The sequence below is a fragment of the Tachypleus tridentatus genome, chromosome 8, assembly GCF_004210375.1.
Source record: "Tachypleus tridentatus isolate NWPU-2018 chromosome 8, ASM421037v1, whole genome shotgun sequence".
In the NCBI taxonomy this organism is placed as follows: Eukaryota; Metazoa; Arthropoda; class Merostomata; order Xiphosura; family Limulidae; genus Tachypleus; species Tachypleus tridentatus.
The window spans coordinates 15,770,457-15,792,487 of NC_134832.1; the positions used below are offsets into that span (position 1 = coordinate 15,770,457).

At 34.2% G+C, this 22,031-nt stretch overlaps 1 protein-coding gene across 13 annotated transcripts; it reads left to right on the plus strand.

Moving 5' to 3' along the window:
- The first annotated feature begins 394 nt into the window (after positions 1 to 394).
- LOC143258580 (cardioacceleratory peptide receptor-like) lies at positions 395 to 17,917 on the plus strand. 13 transcript variants are annotated; one of them, XM_076517750.1, is made up of 4 exons: positions 395 to 588; positions 9,121 to 9,155; positions 14,584 to 14,733; positions 16,185 to 17,917. In XM_076517750.1, exon 4 carries the CDS (start codon positions 16,340 to 16,342, stop codon positions 17,306 to 17,308), a length of 969 nt encoding a protein of 322 aa, XP_076373865.1. In that variant the 5' UTR covers positions 395 to 588; positions 9,121 to 9,155; positions 14,584 to 14,733; positions 16,185 to 16,339; the 3' UTR covers positions 17,309 to 17,917. The 13 variants fall into 13 exon arrangements, 11 of the variants coding, with proteins under 11 accessions (XP_076373865.1, XP_076373868.1, XP_076373872.1 ...); XM_076517749.1 differs by lacking the exon at positions 395 to 588 and adding an exon at positions 8,528 to 8,645; XR_013032395.1 differs by lacking the exons at positions 395 to 588; positions 14,584 to 14,733 and adding an exon at positions 8,697 to 8,800 and having other exon boundaries at positions 16,185 to 16,315; positions 16,870 to 17,006.
- The last annotated feature ends 4,114 nt before the right edge of the window (positions 17,918 to 22,031 follow it).

A 22,031-nucleotide genomic window follows, 5' to 3' on the forward strand; every position in this document is an offset into this window, starting at 1 on the left:
AAGAATAGTAAACAAACGATATCTTTGATAATTTCTACCACACGTAAATACTTTTGTCGTTAGTATCAGAAAAAAAAGATTCGTCAAATACACACTTGTGTTTATTTGTTTTGTTTTTCGAAAGAGATCATGGAACCAAACTGTAATTTATTCGACGAATTCTGTCAATTCTTTGTTTGCAAAGAAGGTACGAATTATACAGCTATAGCACATAATATGAAAGAGTTAGACACCTCACCTTAAATTATTTTAGTCGCCAAGAAATGAAGCTCGAAATTATCATAAATGATGGAAAAAATACGCTTATCGTTGTCAAAAGTTTAAGAATTAGAATAATTGCCAATTGCGAGTTTATACTTATGTTTTTATTATTGTTTTTTAAAATATTAGATAAGAAGAACTACAGAAAGGATATTTCTCTCACCTTTTCAATATAAACTCAAGTGAAAAATATTGAGAACGTATACTGAATGGCCGTTTTCACTCTCCTGACATCATGTTAATATTCATAAGACAAAAGTTCCTGGATTGCCACTTTCAGCAATGAGAGGAAGAACACATCTTTGACTTTCAAAAACAGATGCACAGGTAAGAGAAAAAACTGTCAATGTTGGTTCCTATTAATTTTTGTTGTTTTCTTGAAAATTGTGTCGAAATTCGCATTTTTCGTTCTTTATCTTTAGATACTGTCAGTCAAATATAGATATATTTCTGTGGTGCTGTCTTCAATCGAGGAAAGAATTATTCACAGTCTATGATGTAGTTTCGTCTGCGAACGTGACCAGTTTCTGAATATTTGGTTATATTCAGATGGAGGTTTATATCATCAAATTCGATAGTTTTTCACACCTAATCATGGATACTTTACAACCAAGTACTTGTTATATTATGTACAAAAATCCGAGATAGTAAGAATCCAACTTGCCCTTAACGATGGTGAAAAGCAAATCCTAAATTATTGAGAAGTTGGTTTCTGTATGGAATAAAACATGCTACTACCATGGCTATAGTAAATGTTATGATAATGGCACAAAGAACGTAGTTCCAAATAGACCCATATGGTTTATTATAAACAGCACATGCAAGTAACAGAAACAACTTGAGGCTCAAGGATACAAGATCCTGACAATATGGAAGCAAATGTTTAAGAAAATGAAGACTAACTATACAGATTTAATTAATTTATTAAGGGACCATACAGTAGTTTCTTGCTTGATGTATGGAATGAGAGTCAACGGAACAAGAATTTTATAAAACATATAGTAGAACAGGAAAACAATTTCAAGATTAAGGAAATGATATATGATGAATAATCTGGAGGACATACACTTGTTTTTATCTAACACTCTATCAATCTCTTGGAGATTATCACTTTAAGTTGGTGAAGCATAGACATTTATGAATTAAAATACGTCGTAATAGTGCCTTACTCAATACTATAAATGTTCTAGCATATGAAACCGATGAGAATAGAAAACTCGTAACTGACATCGAGAAAACAATGAACTTATTTGATACTCTCACAATGTTTATTTATAAGAAAAGAGTTTAGGGACATCTTTAGCGGTGATTAGCAGAAAAACAATTATACATCATCACCTTGGACCTTAGTAGTGAAAGCAGTAGTCAATGGATCAGTGTTTACTTTGGTTGAAATAAAAAAGGAGCACATTTTGAACCATTAGGACAACCTCTACATAGTCTCAAAATAAGAAAATTCACCAAAACTGTTGAACGTGGACTTACAACCAAGATGTACTACATGGGCTGTAGTGTGGACAGTATTGTATATTTTTATGCTGATTATCGTGATCAATATGTTGAAATAAAAATACTATCCAGATTCAGATCCCACAGACATAATAATGGTATTTTTATTCATGAATTTATTGTGAAGCATTTTAATGTAAATGCGTTCTTAATCATTGATTCTTTGTCGGTCTGTTTCAAATTTCGTGCAAAATTACATGAAAACTATCTGCATTAACCGTTCCTAAGTTAGCAATGTGAGACTAGAGGGAAGAAAGCTAGTCATCACCACCCATCGTCAACTCTTGAACTACTCATTTATCAATGAATTATGGGATTAACCGTCACTTATAATGCTCTCACGGTTGAATCAACGAACATGTTTAGTGCGACTGGGATTCAAACCCGTGAGCCTCAGATTAAGTGAAGAGCCTTAACCACCTGGTCATGCCTGGCAATTGTTTCTTAAACGTTCGTCTTAACAGTAACAGTGTTAAAAAATAGAATACTGACATTTGGTACTGCTTACTTATTTTGAAGCCACAAGTATAAATCCAGTGGTTAAGACTAGTAGAAGTAAAGTGTTCACAGTTTGTTAGATGTAACGAGTGCAATGTGTGGTCGATTTTATTTAGGAATGTGAGTCGTCCCTATACTTTTAAGGAAGCTAGTAATAAAGATATGGAATTTTTATATACAGTATGTAGGATGGAGGAGAAATTAAAGTATATCCTAATAAAGTAGAGGTAATATATAAAGAGAAGAACACACAGTGGGAAATAGAATCGCAATTTCAGAAATAACTTAAGCTTTTACATGCAAGGGATACATCAGCTGACAATAACTTTCAGGAAAGCAGAAAGAGTACTATTAGAGTGAAAAGTAATGAAATTATTTGTAATAAGTCTATCCTGATAAATAATAAATTTAACCCTTTGGTTTATGCAGATGAGGAAATGTTGGATGGAAAGAAAACCAAAGGGTCAGAGAAAGATGTAGAAGTTAAGTAGGCTATCAGCTATAGGTGATTATTCCAAAGAGGGGGACAATAATCAATGTTGTGAATAGGGAGAAAAAAGATTATACTACCTAAAGGTACAGATGGAGGATGTAACTAACAAAGCAGAAAATTTAATATAGAGAATTATCAGAAGTGTCGTAAGTTCATAAAATAATTTAAAGAAAAAAAAAGCCATGAAATAATTTTTGTCAGGGATACTCTGCAAAACTAACTGTGAGATGAAGTTATAAATAGGTCACTAGGGCTAAGTGCTGGGCTGAAATTTGTACGTAAGGATGAACACATTGACTAGTTGTACTCATGAAATCAATTCAGAGAAAGAAAGGAGATTATTTGAATGGATAGTTACATTTCAATAGGATAGGAACTGACTTGTTTCCTTCGGCAACTTACTCGGCTTTAAGAGAATATTTAAAAATGGACTAGATAGTAATGAGGACCAGGAAAAATTAGATTGAAAGAAAATAAAAGGAAGATACATGTTTATTATAGGAAATAGGAATTATAATTACTAATAAGCTTAATTATTATTATTAAACTGCTCGAAATATAAAACTTAAAATAGATGACTTTATGCCACTGGTAGGAATAGAGGATTTTGATATAATGGGAATAAGTAAAACATGGTTTAACGTAAATGTTTGTGATATACAAATTGTTTTAAATAGAGAGTTTCTGGCTATTTAAAGCGAATGGAGTATTAAAGAGAGCTGAAGATTGGGTTTATATGTAAAGTATGGGTTACATTCTGGTCAAATTAAGGATATTAGTTTGAAGATAATATCCATTTGGGTCGTTATTAGTGGACATAAACGGAAAGGCCTTTTAGTGGGAATTTCTTAAAAACCACAACAGTACTGATGAAATTAGTGAGAATCTTTACAATCAGATTAAGATTTCAGCTCTTAATGAAATCATGATGGAACATATATATCGGGTAATATTGAAGTCAAACCATGAAGGAGAAATGCTTTTGAAAACTGTTGAGCTTTTGAAGCAATTAGTCAATGAACCTATTAAAACAATGCTATGTTAAATTTATTCTTAATTTCAAATACAGAAATGATTATGAAAATTGTGGAACATCTGGATGGATATAATAAGTGATCCATTAGATGCAATGTTTCGTTGTAAATAGAGGTAAATAACAGCGATATTTGGGTCATAATTTAAAATAAAAATTGAAAGTATGGAACAAGAATAATCTGTTCTGAATTGGTCATCTGAGTTATTTGGCGACACTGATCAGATGTGTAAACTTTTTAAAGGTAAATTTTTCAATATTCATGGTAAACATATTCCTTATAGAATGAAAAGGGTAGTTGTAAGGAAACAATAAACAGGTTGACTCACACAGAGTTTAAGAGTTAAGATTTACTAAAATCATCATAAATTTAAGAAATATAAATTGACTGGTATGACACCAGATTCATAAGATCAAAAAGTTGGTAAAACGATAAATCAAAATATCAAAAAGGATATATCAGAAAAGAAGTTCTGTGGATTTAAAAATTAACAGTAATGATTTTTAAAAGTACATTAAAAGGAAAGAAAATGTTGTTTTGTCATACGTGGAGATGCTGAAATTTATCAAATTGTTTTCTCTACATGAAACAAGAGTTGTATTGGTCTGATGAAACTGTTTGAGATTGAAAGTAAGGTTGTTATTGTGCTTATGCATAATAGTTTTTTCTATATTTGCCAATGAAAATAGAAGAACTAAGGGACACAGGTATAACCTATGGAAGAGTAGGAGTCATTTTTAGCTAAAGCAGTTTCAATTATTTAAGAAGTTGGTTGGCCTTTGGGATGGGTTATCTTCAGACGTTGAAGAAGAAGTAAATGTGAGTTTAGACAAAACGTTTGATAAGTATATGAATGATAACAAGTGGTTGTAATTCTTTTTAAATTATTATAATTTAGTTTAGACGATGACGCAACCGAGATTGACTAATGTTTTCCGAAAATGTTATGTTAATAGACGTGTCATTGTGTGCATGTCATATTGCAAAATCTATGTTGTAAGAAAATTAAGAAATTGTTAAAAAGAAATATGCCCTGATTATTTCATTCTAATCATGTTACCGAATCATGTTTAATTATTCTACAGTATCATCCTTTGTCAGGATGATTTAATTGAATGGTAAGGAAAATTAATTAACTGGTAAATTACTAATTTAAACTGATTGTATTAATTATATTCATGTTGATCAGATATGTACTAGCCCAACTTTGTGGAACTATGACGTTTTGTCACCAGTCATAGCAATCTTTGTTTGTTTGCTTGTTTTGGAATTTCGCACAAAGCTACTCGAGGGCTATCTGTGCTAGCCGTCCCTAATTTAGCAGTGTAAGACTAGAGGGAAGGCAGCTAGTCATCATCACCCACCGCCAACTCTTGGGCTACTCTTTTACCAACGAATAGCGGGATTGACCGTCACATTATAACGCCCCCACGGCTGGGAGGGCGAGCATGTTTGGCGCAAACCCGCGACCCTCAGATTACGAAGCGCACGCCTTAACGCGCTTGCCCATGCCAGGCCCAGCAATCTTTGTCTAGCCGTTTTTACATATATAAAGATAGTTACATTTTTTAATCAAACTCTCCGTCAGGGCTGAAAAACTGTTATATTCAGTGAAGCTTTTCTCGTAAATTATATCTCTTTCAGGATTGATTCCTCTGTAGCAAGTCTTGTCTTGAATTTTGTTGGTGTTATTTCATCTTTTTACTAATAAATCCGACACAAAATTTTTGTAATACATTTAATACAATAAGGAATACAATTTAAATTTTTCTTCATTTATTATTTTACAATACTAAACACGAAACGTAACATATATAAGTACACAGATAATTACTATTTGCAATGAAAATGCCATTTGAAGTACTTTTGCATAAATTCAGTTGTCTTTCCGGACATCACCCTCCTCCGCTCCCTATAGTCTAAGCCTCGATTTTACAACAGGGCTCATTAGACCTGTGTTTGTGACCCTCATTAATCCATGAAATTTCAGATTATCACCGCCCTCTCATAAAGTGCTGGTGCTTTATAGAAAAAGAACAACATATTCTCTCATCATAGATAGTAACAATATTGTACTTTCTTGTATAACTAGAACACAAAAGGAGCGATTTCAACGGCCTGAAGCCTATACTCGAATTGTATTGCTAGTTTTTCTTTAGGTATTTTTATTTAATAGACGTGCTTATTGACATTATATCACAACGTGTTTGCCTTCTGATGAGCTATAACAGGAATATAATATATTTGTGACCGTTTAAGTATTTTCGAGAAGCTTGCAATTACTTGTGTTGTAACTAGCACACATTATTATCCCAGCGATGCCCAGGCGGTCAGCCGGCTCGGTAGTCACTGTGAGGTTTGCGCGTTCGATTTAAATACATTGTACAGTTCAGTCCTACTTCCATTCTGTTCTATCTTCGTTCATTGTAAGTTAGAGTTTTTCAATAAAGACTGTATTTTAGCTTGTTGAGTCATCTGGGAAACAAATTCCAATTATGACAAGCAAGCGTCTGAAACTTTCCTCTAATAGACAGTTCTGCAAGCCAGTTACTAGTACTATAGGTGACAATGCAGATGCAGATAATCCAACAACCTCAAGCAAAGGAATAGAAACTTGCCATACAGAGGAAATACCATATTCATCAGACGACGAGTCTGAAAATGCTTGTGCAACTATTGCACATCATGAACCACCAGAAAGTTGTGAAACAAGTTTGTGCAGTAATGAAAAATCTGATACGCCACAGATACAGTGTGGAAAGCCATATCATTCAAATGCACAACTAATACCACAACAGAAAGCAAAATATCAACTTCCAGGGCAAATGGTTTGATGAATTCACGTGGCTGCACTTCGAAAATCAGACTCAAAAAGTCATATGCTTTCATTGTTCCAAGGCGAAAAATAGAGGCCTTTTTACAGGGAAATTGGAGAGGCCAGTGGGTATACCTTCATATCCACCGGTTTTTGCAACTGGAAAAAGGCAAAACAGAAATTCAACGAATACCAATCCTCCTCTCACCACAGATTCGCCATATCTTCAGAAGGTTCACTTGATGTAACTTCAGTAACTGTCCAACTACATGATGGAAAAAAGAAGCAGCAGGAAGAATGCAAAAGAAGTCTAGCCAAAATATTCAGAAGTTTACGTTTCTTACTGCATCAAGGTTTAGCATCACGTGGACATACTGACACGGAGGGGAAATTCCTGCAGTTAATGAAGCTCCTGGAAGAGGAAATTCTGAGTTAACGGCCTACTTGTCAAAGAAAACCACATTCACATCACCCCAGGCTCAGAATGAAATAATGGAGATGTTCAGCCATCAAATACTGAGGAACAAAGCACACGAAGTGCAGCAAAGTAAAATCTTTGCATTAATGGTTGATGGAACTCAAGATGTTACAGGTGCCAAGCAGGAAGCAATATGTGTACGATACGTAAATGAGAACCTTGACGTCCATGAGAGATTTCTTGGTTTGTACAGTGTTTACAATACAACTGGTGAAACAATATACTCGACTATACTTGATGTACTGACTAGACTCAATTTACCACTGTCAGGATTAAGAGCACAAACTTATGATGGAGCCGCTAACATGAATGGTGCGTACAGTGGATGCCAGGCAAAAATAAAAGAGAAGCAACCGTCAGCTTTGTTTTTTCACTGCGGAGCATACAAGGCTAATTTAACAATGTAACATGCAGTTGAAGCTTGTGAATGTGTTCGAGATTCTATCCAGTGGGAACATGAACTAGGTGTCTTGCTTCAGAGGTCAGGCAAATACAAGACAATCTTTGAAATATTGTATTGTCAGACACCCACAATGGTCAGTCTTATTTCAGTCTTCCTGCATCAAATTTTACCAAGAGTTTGTGTTAAGAAATTTCTAGTCCAGTTTTGCAGCCATGGAGAATTTTTTATATTCAACTTCCAAGTATTTAGAGAAGTAGGTTTGTTTGTAAATAGAAATGAGTATTGCGATCGGGTTTAATTTTAACGAAGTGCTAATAAAATTACTTGAAATATTGTTATACATACTGGAGTCTTACTAAAAGTAATTTATTTATTTAATGATACACTGTTACTGCATATTGTCGAGATAGTAATAAAACTGTTTTGTTTGAAATCTCTGACTTAGTGTTTAATGTTTACATAAACTAGCTGGGAGTACAATTTAGGAACGAAGCAAAAACTGTATAAAGGACAATGTTCAAGAATGTTTCTTTCTTTTATTATTAAATTCCTAATGTTCGGAAGTCCTGAACTGCAAGGTGGGAAACAAAAATATAGAGGTGTTATCTCATGGATATGAGATTTTAACACAATGATGACACATCCATTTGGTCTGTCGCACCTAACATGCTCGCTCTTTCAGCCGTGGGGGCGTTATAATGTGACGATCAATCCCACTATTCGTTGGTAAAAGAGTAGCCCAGGAGTTGGCAGTGGGTGGTGATGACTAGCTGCCTTTCCTCTAGTCTTACATTGCTAAATTTGTGACGGCTAGCGAAAACAGCCCTCGTGTAGCTTTGCGCGAAATTCAAAAACAAAACTAAGTTGTTATTTGCGTATATTTAATAACATAGCAGTATATTATTTACCTCAGTAATAAAAATACTTGACTAAACTATGTAAATAAATATATTTTCAAATTTAATAGTAAATGCATTAACAAGGCTTCACGCGATGAGTTTTTATTATACAGAATAATACATTGTTCTCAAAGCACTCACTGTAGCATTAGACTGGTACTACCAATTCATTGTCGATAGTTTGTTATTGATTTAATACTGTTGAAATCTGTATATTAAAAAACAATTATTACACGAGCATCCATTTCGAACTCTGTAAGTTTAAAGATAAATAATTATACTAAGGTTTTGATGTATTTAAACGACACACAAAATTAACACGTGACGACGAGAAAACCCACTTGTTTTGAAAAAAATTAATGTAAAAACGGGTGGTATGGTTTGAGAAAATTCCATGTAGAGGAACGAATGTGGGTCCTACTTCCTTAGTCACTTCCAAAACCTAGGATACATTTTATATGTTGTAACTTGTAGCTTAGGATCTTTTTTAAAAACATGCAGCATATTTTGTTTCATTTTGATGTGTTTTGTTTATGGCTTAAAAAATTATGGTTATACTGTAATTAATTAGAAAGTAGGATTTGCTGTTTTTAATTCAGCCCTTCCTCATGATTTTGTTTATTCATTTAGCTTCATTTGGATGTAATTATTTAATTTCACTAAAATATATATGTGTGTATATATATATATATATATATGTATAATAATTGAATGTGACTGTATATTGCAGAATACTATATTGCTAAAAGACAGGAAAGACTTAAGGTTAGTTCGATATTACTGGATACTTAACATGAGTTTACATGTCTAGTGTTAATACAGTTTATGTAATGTTATCCAGGTACAACTGGAAGGTCAATATAATAAACAATAGTAAATATATGATTAAACATTTTTATTTCCATGTTATAATATGTAGTCATTCTAGTACAAAGAAAGCAAAGTTTATATTAATTTCCTAATTTTTTTATGATTGTTACAAAGTTGGTCAAGTGACAGACCCCACATAGTTAGAGTGTAAAAAATAACAAAAAATTTAAAGTCTTACTGAAAACAAACATTTGAAATGTATTTAGGAGGTTTGAGAGATTACACAAATAATATTTGAGATTTTTGGGAAAAAGAATAGTATTTTTATTCATATCGTGAAACCACTTTGTACTTAGGCTGGTAATGAAACACATTTTTTTGCTTAAGAGTTGTCTGTGAAAATAATTTCATTAACAAATCTGGTATTTGTGAATACAAAATACTTGCAATCTTTACTAGAAGTTTACCAAATTTTCAGAAGATACACATGCTGTATCAAATGTTATGGTACAAGTATTTAACATGTGAAAATGTGTAGACAAATTTGTGTATATTATACTGAGCCATAGCAAAAGGGTTAAAACTAGTGGATTATGTGCTGTTCTTTAATTGTTGAAATTTATCACCAACAATTCATAGACACATACTATTGAGGATCTGTCCCTATAAAAACTTGATGAACATGTATAAATATCAATTTGTTATTTGTTATTTTGAATTTCGTGCAAAGCTACTCGAGGGCTATCTGCAGAAGCCGTCCTTAATTTAGCAATGTAAGACTAGAGGGAAGGCAGCTAGTCATCACCACCCACTGCCAACTCTTGAGCTACTCTTTTACCAACGAATAGTGGGATTGACCGTCACGTTATAATGCCCCCATGGTTGAAAGGGCGAGCATGTTTGGTGCGACCGGGATTTGAACTCACAACCCTCGGATTACGAGTCAAACGCCTAAACACACTTGGCCATGCCGTGCCACATCATTCATAGCAAACGTATGCGCCACATAAATATCAATAATAGACTGAAGATAACTAACTGATGACATATCACAATAAAATGAACTAGCAAGTATCTCTTGCATGAACTCTCAGCCAGAGTAATGCTTAAGCACTAAATTTTACAGGACAATAAGAAGTGGTTTTGAAACATTCATTTAGCAACTTTTGGTGAATAGACACTTTATTTCTTAATCAGACTGAGATATAAACATGGTATAAATATGTAAAATTTGCAATTCTTACATAAATTTAACTTGTATTTACATCGTTTTGAGGAGTGTGATAGAGAATTAATGCACATTTCAAAATCAAAGGTCTGATTATTTAGTTTCTTTTTTAAATTCAATAGAGGGGAATTTGGTTTATATTCTTAATAAACAAGAATACATGCATAAAATTCATGGAATTTTAAATGATTCCTGTAAATTGCAAGTTTTAGAAAATTTCCTAAAAAGCAAGAATATAATTTCCAGACTGAACCCATGGGATTTTATAGTGGTATTTTATAGGTCTGCTTATTATATATATATATATATATATATATACACATACAAATAAAAAAACAAGTGCCTCTATGAGTCCTGTTGTATCTAATATTGGAATGTAGAATTATAACTTAGCAGGGGTTTTGAGTTTTTGTTTTTATTAACTAAAATAAATTTATGGTCAAAGATTCTCTTAAGTTCTGTTATTTTAGCAAACAAATGACAGTATATTGTGCAGAGTTTGATATTGAATCATTTTTACACCAGTAATAACTTGAAGAGGTAATAAACTTAAAACAAACATACTTTATTCTTTGATGGATTGTTTAGGCAGAGTATTCATGACTTGAAGACGAAAAACAGAAGACTTTTGAAATGTTGTCCTCTGCACTTTTGTCTTCATAACAGGCAGTTGCTGCCCATTCTGCAAAGTTTCATCAAACATACTTTACTTTGAAAATTGCCCTCATGATGTCAGTAAACATGATTAAGTTCTGAATATCCTTTATATTATGTATAACATGACTATTTAACCATACTTTTTAACTCTCACACCTTTTCTTTGTTTTCCTGCTGTAATCCAGATTTTCTTGTTGATAATTGTGCTGTTAACTTTGTTCACAGTGAATTCTGAATTCATCATTAAGTATTGCTGGTAAGTTTATCTACCAGTATTAGAATTTTTCAATTTCTCTGAAGGCCTCACTCAGGCTATACTTTCAGCCCTTATTGATCAATGTGTTCAAGCCTTTAAGTTTATATTGTCTGTTGATTGGCTTTGTCTTCATTAGTATGCTAAATTGTGGAACTGTATGCTTTTTTCTCACAACATCTGTGATAAAATATGTACACATTTTGCATAAACCACTCTACCTTCTTTTATCTGAGTAGTAGGATATATCATCCATCTTTAATTTTAAGGAAGTTGATTTGATTTCTCTTTCTGTCCATTTTTCTACAAATATATTTTAGCTTACACCTTGCACTAATTTCTGTTATGACCAAATATACTAATGTCATGTTATAGGATTCCATCCTTAAATTTTTATGTTTTCCATGTGTTCATGATATTTGGGTCAATACTGATACTTTAGAAATAAGATAAGTATTAGTATCAATTTAACAAGAATATCTTCCTATACTCGTCTTATTTCTAAATTTCTTTACCCTCAGATTGTTTGTTTTTTGGGGAGATGGTAAATTTTATTTTGATTCATTGAAATCCTTTTGTGAAAGAACATTGAGTCATGGTCTTGGGTGTGCTTTTTTTTTTTCTAATTTCCATCATGTTCCACTTTCCACTACTTTTTATTCTTTTTGTGTTGTCCTTTCACCCTTGTCAGATGTTTTGCATAATTGGTACCGAGATGAGGGTTTATTTTCTCTCCTGTTTATGAATGTCATTGAACGTGTTCCCAATCCCATGTTAGGGTTTAACCCTTGTGTTTATTTTTATTTTCAAGAAAATGGGGGATTAACAATCTATCATAAATCTGTCACCCTTGAACCAGTTTTTGTTATCTCTCATTTCAAGATGAAAGTTTTTTTCAATCTAAAGTGGATGTTCACCTCTAGGTTATAGATGATCAGCATGGATGTTCATTGCTGCACATTTCAATATGTTCGTCTCCCCATTGCTTCCTACATTTTGACCAAAATGATCAAGTCCTATTCCATTGTATGTTTTAAGTTTGGTCTTGAGTGCTTGTGCATGGATAATGCATTATTTAGGCCTACATTTCCACTACCTCATGGATGATTCAGGCATTCTCAACATGTTAAGAAGAATCCTTTTTGCTATGACAACACTTTTCCTTTGGTCCCCTCTCTCCAAGTGAGTTTTGATCACATATCTGATTAACTGAGTGTTGGAGATGGTTCTTTCTCAATTCAGTTGTGGTGTGGGTGTAGCCTTCTCTTTTACATTTTTGAAACATGGAGCTACTGGTTACTAAAATCTTCAGGCTTCCTTCTTTTGCTGTGTAAGTGATTCTGTCTCTTTTGGGCACTCAAGCTTCTCTCAAGTCCCTTGATTTTCTTGGATGTGCCCATAAGAGTTCCTTTTAATGGAATCTGGTTGATTATTTGAGTATGTCCAGAGTTCTACTGTCTTCTCCTGTATTTTTCTTCAATTTCTTTACTCTTTACCTCTTACTATCATGGTGACTTAGTTGGTCCCTCATAACTATGGGTATTCTTTCTTTTCCATTTTATTTTGATTTAATTATTTTATAAGAGCATGATGCTCTCTGGACAAGGTATGGTTTTGGACACTCACTGTTCTTGGGTACAGTCCTCAAAGGAGGGATCTCTTCATATTAATGCTTTTGAGATGTGGGCTGTTAAGTGGGTTTGGTATAATCTTCTGTCTTGTCTGTTTGAAAAAAACATTAGTTGCATCCAGACAGAAAACTGAAAGAGAGCTACTTAATTTCATACTTTTGCTTTATTTTTTTGGTATTTCTTTGTTAGGCTCATAGCCAACATATTCAGTTGATAACCTGCTTTATTTTGTGAGCTTTAATGATGGAAGCAAACTGGTTTTTCCCAAGGTAAGATCTCCCCCTCAGGGTAGAATCTATATAGTATGGTGTTTTAATGGATTTGTTTCAATTTTGTAAGTCTCCTTCATTAACATCTTTGAAACTCTCCTCAACATAGCCCAGACTCTGCAGCTGTGGCTGATAAAGCTTTGAGTGAGGATTAGTAGAGTTTTTCATGTACCTATCCTTCTCTTCAGCTTCTCCTCAGGCTACTGTCTCTCACTTGTGACACCTCTTGCTGGGTTATTCTCATTTCTCCCACTTTGTCTGCCTAGTTGTTGTTTTTACTTCTTTGCCTTGGTGCATTGTAGGAATATCTTCATCTTGGAAGATTCTTTTACCTCAGTATTAGATATCAATATTTAACCATTAGTGATGTCAAGAAAACCCACTTGTAGAGAAAAATATATATGTAAAAATGGCTGGTTTGGGTTGAGAAATTTTTTTTATGTAGAGGAGCAAACAGCGATGACCTAAGAAGGTCGAAACGTTGTTTGCTCCTCTGTGTAAAAAAATTCCTCAACCCAAACCAGCCATTTTTACATAAATATTTAACCATGACATGTCGCACTATCTTCATACATTGTTTTTGTCTGATCTTTTGCCAGATGAGCAAGGTTTTCTCAGAGAGTAGCCCATTTTCTTCATTATTGTTGTCAACTGTCATCCACCCTTGCACTTTGTCAATGGCAATTGATGGTTTTCCTTCAATTTTCCAATCAGCACATTTTTTTTACTGGTCATTTGATATTCTTCCTTATCTTATTTCCTTCTTTTTTAACCTGGCTTTTTAGGGATGTTAACAGAGCATCTTTGTTGATGATTCTCTGTCTTTTCCCTAATATTCTTTTCTTTCTGTTTTTTATTTCCCAACAGTTGTTTATCTTTTTTAGACTGGAATGTTTGATTAGTTCTCATGGCTGTCCCCTGTTTCAGCTTTCTTTTAAGATGTATTTTTGTTTCTTTCTTAGTTGAGGAAGACAGTGCTCTTTCATTTTTATTTGGGACAAGTGAATTTCATTCTCAGGCCACTCCTTCTACTTCAGGATTTTAGTTGGTTGGGATGGTAATTGAATGTTTTTTTCTATTCACTCTCTCCTCCTGAGTCATTTGTTTTGTCCTTCTTGGGAAGTTAATTGTTGTCTCACTCATACTGATCCCTTTTAAGATGGTTGACATTGTCGTTTCTTGCCATGTTTTTTTTTTTTCTGTGTGGGACTTGTTTCCTGCCACTTTGACTGGATGGATTAAAACTTTTGTTTTGTTTGTTTGTTACTTTAAAAGAGTTGATGATTTTGCCATTTTTGTGGTTAACATCTCATCAAGTTTATCTCATAGATTTTCTTGTGTTTAGCTGCTGACATCCCCAGAGAGAGAGACTGCAAACAAGGATATGGACAACCCTGGTATCTGTGTGTCACATTACATACACCACATTGTGATTTCATCTGCATCTTTGTATTGCCTCCCTCTGGTAATTATTCTTTATGCAGGCTCTAAAAAGGTAAGTTGTTGTTTGTTTCTTTTCTTTAGAGATTCCAGAAACACAGAAAACAATAGCTGCTTTTATATCTATAACCAAATCTATCCAGAGAAGCAATTATTTATATATTTTTTTTTGCCTACACTAGGCCCTCCACTAATATTCTTAGTCCATATTTCATTATGTCTGAGTGAGCTCATTTGATCAAGAGTTATAATGGTAATCCACTTATCTGTTTCTTCCATGAATGTGATACATTAACTTTTACTTTGGTTCTCAGTTCTATTCAACCTTTGGTCATGGCTTTCAATTTCCATGGTCTAGGTTGTGATCTTCCTGTCTAAAATTCCAGTGTTTGGTTAGGCTAACCTTTTGTTTCCTCTCTTTATTTCCTCACATGTTGTTTTTTTTGTAAGACTGAAATATTAATGAAGTTTAACATGCTTTTATCCAGGTCTCTCTTTTAAAATCTGTTTCCTTCTTCTGGCTCATGATCTTTACAAATCATAGACCTTCCTTAATTTTATTTTGTGACTAATCATCCATCCCTAAAATTTTAATAGCTCAAGAGGAAGATTGTATCTTTTCTTCCATATTTTTTCCAATAATCTTGACCTCCAATAATCATGTTCCAATTATGGTCTTTCTTTCTGTCTGTTTCGAAGCGACATTTCTTCCGCTTGACAAGCGAGGTTTGACAGAAATAACGACGAAGCTTCAGAGGATAACATGACACATTTTATGTTGTTTTGAAAGCAAACAAACAAAAACAAGATACTCTAGAACAAGAAACAACAACACCTGAATAACAACTTACGTTTTATGTTTCCAAGGAACCAACCAATCATAACAGTGTAATCACGTAACATGTCATGACTTGTTCGGTTTCTTCACACAGTGAATAAATATCGTTTGCTTTCTTTCGTTTGTTTTTGAATTTCGCACAAAGCTACACGAGGACTATCTGCGCTAGCTGTCCCTAATTTAGCAGTGTAAGACTAGAGGGAAGGCAGCTAGTCATCACCACCCACCGCCAACTCTTGGGTTACTATTTTACCAACGAATAATGGGATTGACCGTCACATTATAACGCCCCCACGGCTGAAAGGGCGAGCATGTTTGGTGCGAGCGGGATACGAACCCTTTAATTGAACTATCTAAGAATACAGTCCCTGACCGTCTGCCTTCTCAGTAACGTTTGTTAATAGTTATAATTTAATTGATTCACATAACGAATAGTATTTTTGTGGTTTGATTTATGAATAATTTCAACATTTCTTTAAAGTTTTAAAATCATTTTTATTTTGAGCAGTCGGTTTTCAAGACCAATGTTTTATTTATTTATATTTAAATTATTATTTTAAATGTTGTTATATTACAAGAATATTTTGTTAAATATAAGAATTTCTGTAAAAATGAAGATCGAACGTAAGATAATTTGAATTTAATATCACTTTTCTTCTTCTTTTCAGAAACTAAGTAAACAGATTCGAAGAGTTTCTGAGACAGAATAGAGTTCAATGGCACCATATGTAGTTTGAACATTACTCGTGAGGACTGTGGCCAGAAACGAGCAGTTCTTGGTCCGAAATTCCATCATCAGGTGAGAGTCTATACTCTCGTTACCATGATCGTATTCTCTTTACTTGGTAACTCAGCCATGTGTCTGCACATCAAACAGAAGTGGCATCATAGGAGCGCCATCCACGTGCTGTTTCTCAATCTTGCTGTTGCCGATATTTTGGTCACTCTTGTCACCATGTGTTCTCAACTGGTCTGGGAGTTCATGGACCGAGAATGGATTGCTGGTGATCTTTTCTGTCGGACATTTAAAGTCTGCCAAACTTTCACCATGGTTTCCTCGAATTACATGCTGTTAGCGATTGCATTAGATCGTCACTCGGCCATAGTATATCCGTTGTTTCGTAATGCTCGCACCAAAGCATTGATTACCAGTGCATGGGTTCTATCTCTGTTGCCATTCTTAATAAATGCCTACATTTTCCAGACTGTCACCTTGTCTGATGGTAAAACATTCTGTGTTGCCAAGTTTTACACTTCCTCTCTGTCCTTCGTTCACAAACAAGTATACATGGCTCTGATTCTTCTAGTAGTGTTTATCCTTCCTATATTGATAATCATTATCTTGTATTCCAGGATAATCTACACTATGTGGACAAGATCTGGAAGTCTGAACCGGTTTCGATCCAGAAAAGAACATTTTATAGATCCGAAACGGAAGGAAAGGAAAACGAAACGTGAATGCCTGAACTCGTCAAACTCGCATATTTCAAGGGCGAAAGTGAAAACGTTAAAAATGACTTTGACTATCGCGTCAACATTTTTAACCGCGAGCACGCCTTATTTAGTTCAAGAAATCGTTATTGCTTTTGGGAATCCTTCTCTTCTGAACCAGAACCTTGTAGCTTCTTTTGGAATTTTTTCAGCCAGTAACAGTGCTTTGAACCCGTACATATACTTTTTGTTTAATTGTAACACTCCATTTGCTGAAAAGATAGCTCGTAGTACTTGTAACTGTTGTCTGCCTGTTTCAACAAAGACAGTAAACGAAAACGAGAAGACGAGTCACGTTTAGCTAGGACATACCACAAACACAGGTGTCAGGGTAATACCACAAACACAGGTGTCAGGGCAATACCACAAACAGAGATGTCAGGACAATACAACAAACACAGATGTTAGGGCAATACCACAAACACAGAATTCGTGTACAAAACATTACGTTTGTTTGTTAGAAATTCCTCTACGTTCATTATGATATTTAATGAATGTCATTCATCAACAGGTAGCGCAGCAGTAATTTAATATATAAACAAATGAGCTGATAACAGCTTGAGCACCATTTGAAATATCTCAAGACTTCAGTTGGCGACAGATGTTACAATAGTAGTGTAATGAACAATGAACTGCTGTGTTAGCACTCTACACAATCCGTTTACGGTTACTTGAATATCTTTCAGTTTATTTAAACTTCATTGAAGTGAACTCAAGGTGCAGTTAACATATATAAACAAGACAATAATTAAATTCTTCATTAAAAATAAGGTTAGAGGTAATATGTCAGTTAAGAAGGTCGTTGCTATAGATCATTTAATTTATATTTTAGGGAACTGAGTTCCCATATTGAATTGTTTATGTAATTGTTGCTTTTGTTCTAAATAAACCTTTATTACACTTCCAACAACAACAGTTCAGTAGTTGTTAATTTGTAGACTAGATTAGGTATAACTTCCATCTTCTTTGAGATGAGAGTAACGGACACCTACTGTCGAAATGAAGAATATAATAAGAGAACCTCTTAGCTCCACACGTGCACCGATTCTAGTGTTACCGTGCAATTTATTTGTTCATATGAACCAGAATGCTTGTCATCATTAGCAGAAACTTCAAACCTTCCTATTATTTCCACGGATCTTTGGAAGTGATAAAACTTTTAACTTAAGCCCACATTCTCTGTTCTTCTCTCAATAGAACTCATTAACGTAAGCTGTTAATTTGAAAGAGCAGACATCTGAGTATATTTCTATTGGCTTTTGTGTAGAGAGAAACCGTTAATATATGTTTGTTTCACCAGAACAGCTTGATGTTGATGTTTTCCTATTGTATCACTTTTATGTTATAGATTCTTATTATTGTTACTTTACGAGACTTGAGCTCTTGTTCGTCAATAATTCTATAAAAAAGTAACTTCGACAATATTCACCATTCGTGTCAGAGCGATAACACTATGTAGCACAATGTTTATTATAACACTATGTTACAAATTTTTTACTTTTTCCTGTTTCTGAACAGAAAGTGTTATTTCCTAATTGCTTATGCCTAAAGTAAATGGAAAAGACCTATTTTTTCTCTTTAAACTTTGCTTTTGTGACCTGGGAGCGTATAACAAGAACATGATGGGAAACTATATTTGGGGTCTGATACGTGAAAGTAATTTACATTACAGTTACAAATCTCGAAAAACTTCTCACTTCTAAACATTTTTGTATAACTTTAGTATAAATACATGTAAATCTTGATTCATATGTTGTTTTATTCAGACCTTATGTAAATGAAAATGTGCAAATTTGTCCGTTTTTACATATAAAATAGGTTAATTTATAAATTTTATTACCCTGGTCACAAAAGCAAAGTTTGAAGGGAATAATGGCCATTTTCTGTACTTTTACAACATAGGCAATTAAAAAATAACACGTACTATCCAGGAATAAAATTTGTGTCACATAGTGTTATTATTATCTTTCAAACAAAAGAGGATTTTAAGGACGAACACACTAAACACCAGGGGCTTGTTCTTGAATTTCCCGCAAAGCTACTCGAGGGCTATCTGCGCTAGCCGTCCCTAATTTAGCAGTGTAAGACTAGAGGGAAGGCAGCTAGTCATCACCATCTACCGCCAACTCTTGGGTTACTCTTTTACCAACGAATAGTGGGATTGACCGTCACATTATAACGCCCCCACGGCTGAAAGGGGCGAGCATGTTTGGTGCAACCGGGATGCGAGCCCGCGACCCTCTGATTACGAGTCGCACGCCTTAACCCACCTGGCCATGCCGGGCTTAACACCAGGGGCACAGGACAACTTAACTTTCAGAGTTGCCTTAAAAAGTCATAATAATTACATATTACAGTAACTTTCATAAATCATAATATCCGACAAAGTACACTTCATAAGTTATATTATCTAGTAACTTTCATAAGTCATAATAAACAATAGATTAGCCTCAATAAATCATATCATACAATAGAGTAAATTTCATATATTATTTGGTAAACTCATATACTCAGACTAATACATTTAAACGGGTTTTCTATGCTTCTAGATATTATAATAATGCAATCACTCCAAGATAGGAGTTATAAGTTAACCACTAAAGTCTGTTTCATTATACTAATTTACTACATTTTTTAAATATATGATATTTGTTGCTCTTATGAAAATTTTGCAAGTTTCTGTTTCTTAAGTTTTAACAATTGTAAACAATTAGTGTTAATATGAGCGCTCGGCTTGTAGGACTTTTTTGATCTACGTGTTTTTAGAACATCAGGAATATATATATATATATATTTGTGTTTACCATTAATGTTATACATAGTCTATTTTAAATCACTTTGCACGAAATTTCGTTGTGGATGAAATACTGTCTGCTGTGTCTACTGTGGGGATTAGGACTTCGGATTTTAGCGTTGTAGTCCAAAATCTTACCACTATTCTACCAGCACAAATAGTGTGCTGAATGTTGTGCTTGTTAACAAAATACTCGAAGAAACATTTGTATAATTTATATTATTAGGAATTTTCCTTGTTCTCTTTACTTAAATTAAACGTTTAGGTTTTGAGAATGATTTCACAGTGAAGTTAGTACATAGCGTTGACACTAGAGCATGTCTTTTATATATTACCCCAAATACAAAAGTTCCAATCTAGTCAAACTGGGCGTAGCCTGGTGGTTAGCGTGCTAGACTAAGGATTGAAGAGCATAATATCGTAGATATGATTTCCATAAACATGCTCTACACTTTCGGCTGCTTTATAAAAGCAGCAATCTATTACACCACTGGATTTAAAGCCTGCTCTTCCTAGTTGCTTAACGCACGCGCAAATAAGGTGTCATCCGGGTCGAAAATTCGATTTCAGTTTGCAACCATTGAATTTTTTTCTTTATATTACCACTTGACTGAACTAAACGATTTTTTTAAAGGAATGATATTCCAAATGCTCTTTTAATGTTACTCAAAGAAACACCAAACCTTCAATCAGTGAAAAACTTAGAAATGTACCGCGTGATTATAATCCAAACAGATATATAATTTTGGTGGCTATGAAATACTAAATACAAAATAACCAAAAAAGTGTATTAAATTCACAAGTGTTAAATCAAAATCATGCACTACATTCTTTTTTGCTACATAGTTATCAATAGATAACACATAATTTATCTGTTTGTTTATTTATTGAAAATGTTTGTGCAACACTACATAAGGGTTCGTATAGTCGTTCTCTATATTGGACTGACAGACTAGAGGGAAATTAGCTAACCAATAGCACCCACTCCTAACTCCTAGGTCACTCTTGTCTGTCCGATAATCGAGATTTGACCGTCACTGTTTTTGAAATGTATCCTTACGCTATAGAAGCACTATTTTCTATACTCCACCTGGAAAGCATTGTTCACGTTCGTTTTTTTGTTCGTTTTTGAATTTCGCGCAAAGCTACTCGAGGGCTATCTGTGCTAGCCGTCCCTAATTTTGCAGTGTAAGACTAGAGGGAAGGCAGCTAGTCATCACCACCCACCGCCAACTCTTGGGCTACTCTTTTACCAACGAATAGTGGGATTGACCGTCACATTATAACGCCCCCGCGGCTGAAAGGGCGAGCATGTTTGGTGCGACTGGGATTCGAACCCGCGACCCTCGGATTACGGGTCGAACGCCTTAACACACTTGGCCATGCCGGGCCAACATTGTTTACTCTGTTTAAATGTTTTAGAAAAAAAAATCCTTTCTTTGTCGGGAGTGAAATAAAAACGATATTATAATCACATAACCACGGAAGTGTTTTTCGTGATGCATATGAGTATTCGTTAAAAAATAAAATAACTTGAACATATTTAATTGTTTAATTACCTGAATCTGACTGATACTTATTGATTTGAGTGTTTGTTGTTGAGCGAAAAGTTACACAATGGGATCTCTGTACGATGCCCATCACGTGTATCGAAAGTTGATTTTGAGCGTTATTAATACACATTTAGCACAAAATGTTATTTTATTCCGTATGTTAATTATCAATAACTTCCGATCAGAAGTTTGAGTTCGCTGGTGGGACAGAAGTAAGTCTACGGAATTAAAAGGGAAGTTCGATAGCCCAATGTGGCTTTGATGGGATAAACACACCTACAGACGTTTGTGTGGCGCCATCTGTTTTAATTTCTTTGTACGTCTTTCGATAGAATATGCATAATATACTGATGCATGCACTGATTTATGGAGTATGATAAAGTTGGATATGATTTTTAAAGTGATGCACTAGGATGAAATACAGGGAAATGCTTTAGAAAGTTCAATCTAGTTGCTGCTTTACTGGTTTACTTTTACTTTACGCTGTGAGTGCTTTTGTTGAAATAAGAAACGAAAGACAAAAATGAACCATTTGAAACAGAAAAATCTAACTTTCATTCAGATGAGAGATAATAAAATGCTAACGTTTGCTCTCGGAATGGGTGAGGAAGTCGTATTCTTTCCTTATGTTTACCCTGCCGAGACGGTCGGTACTCGATCAACAAACGAAACGGTGA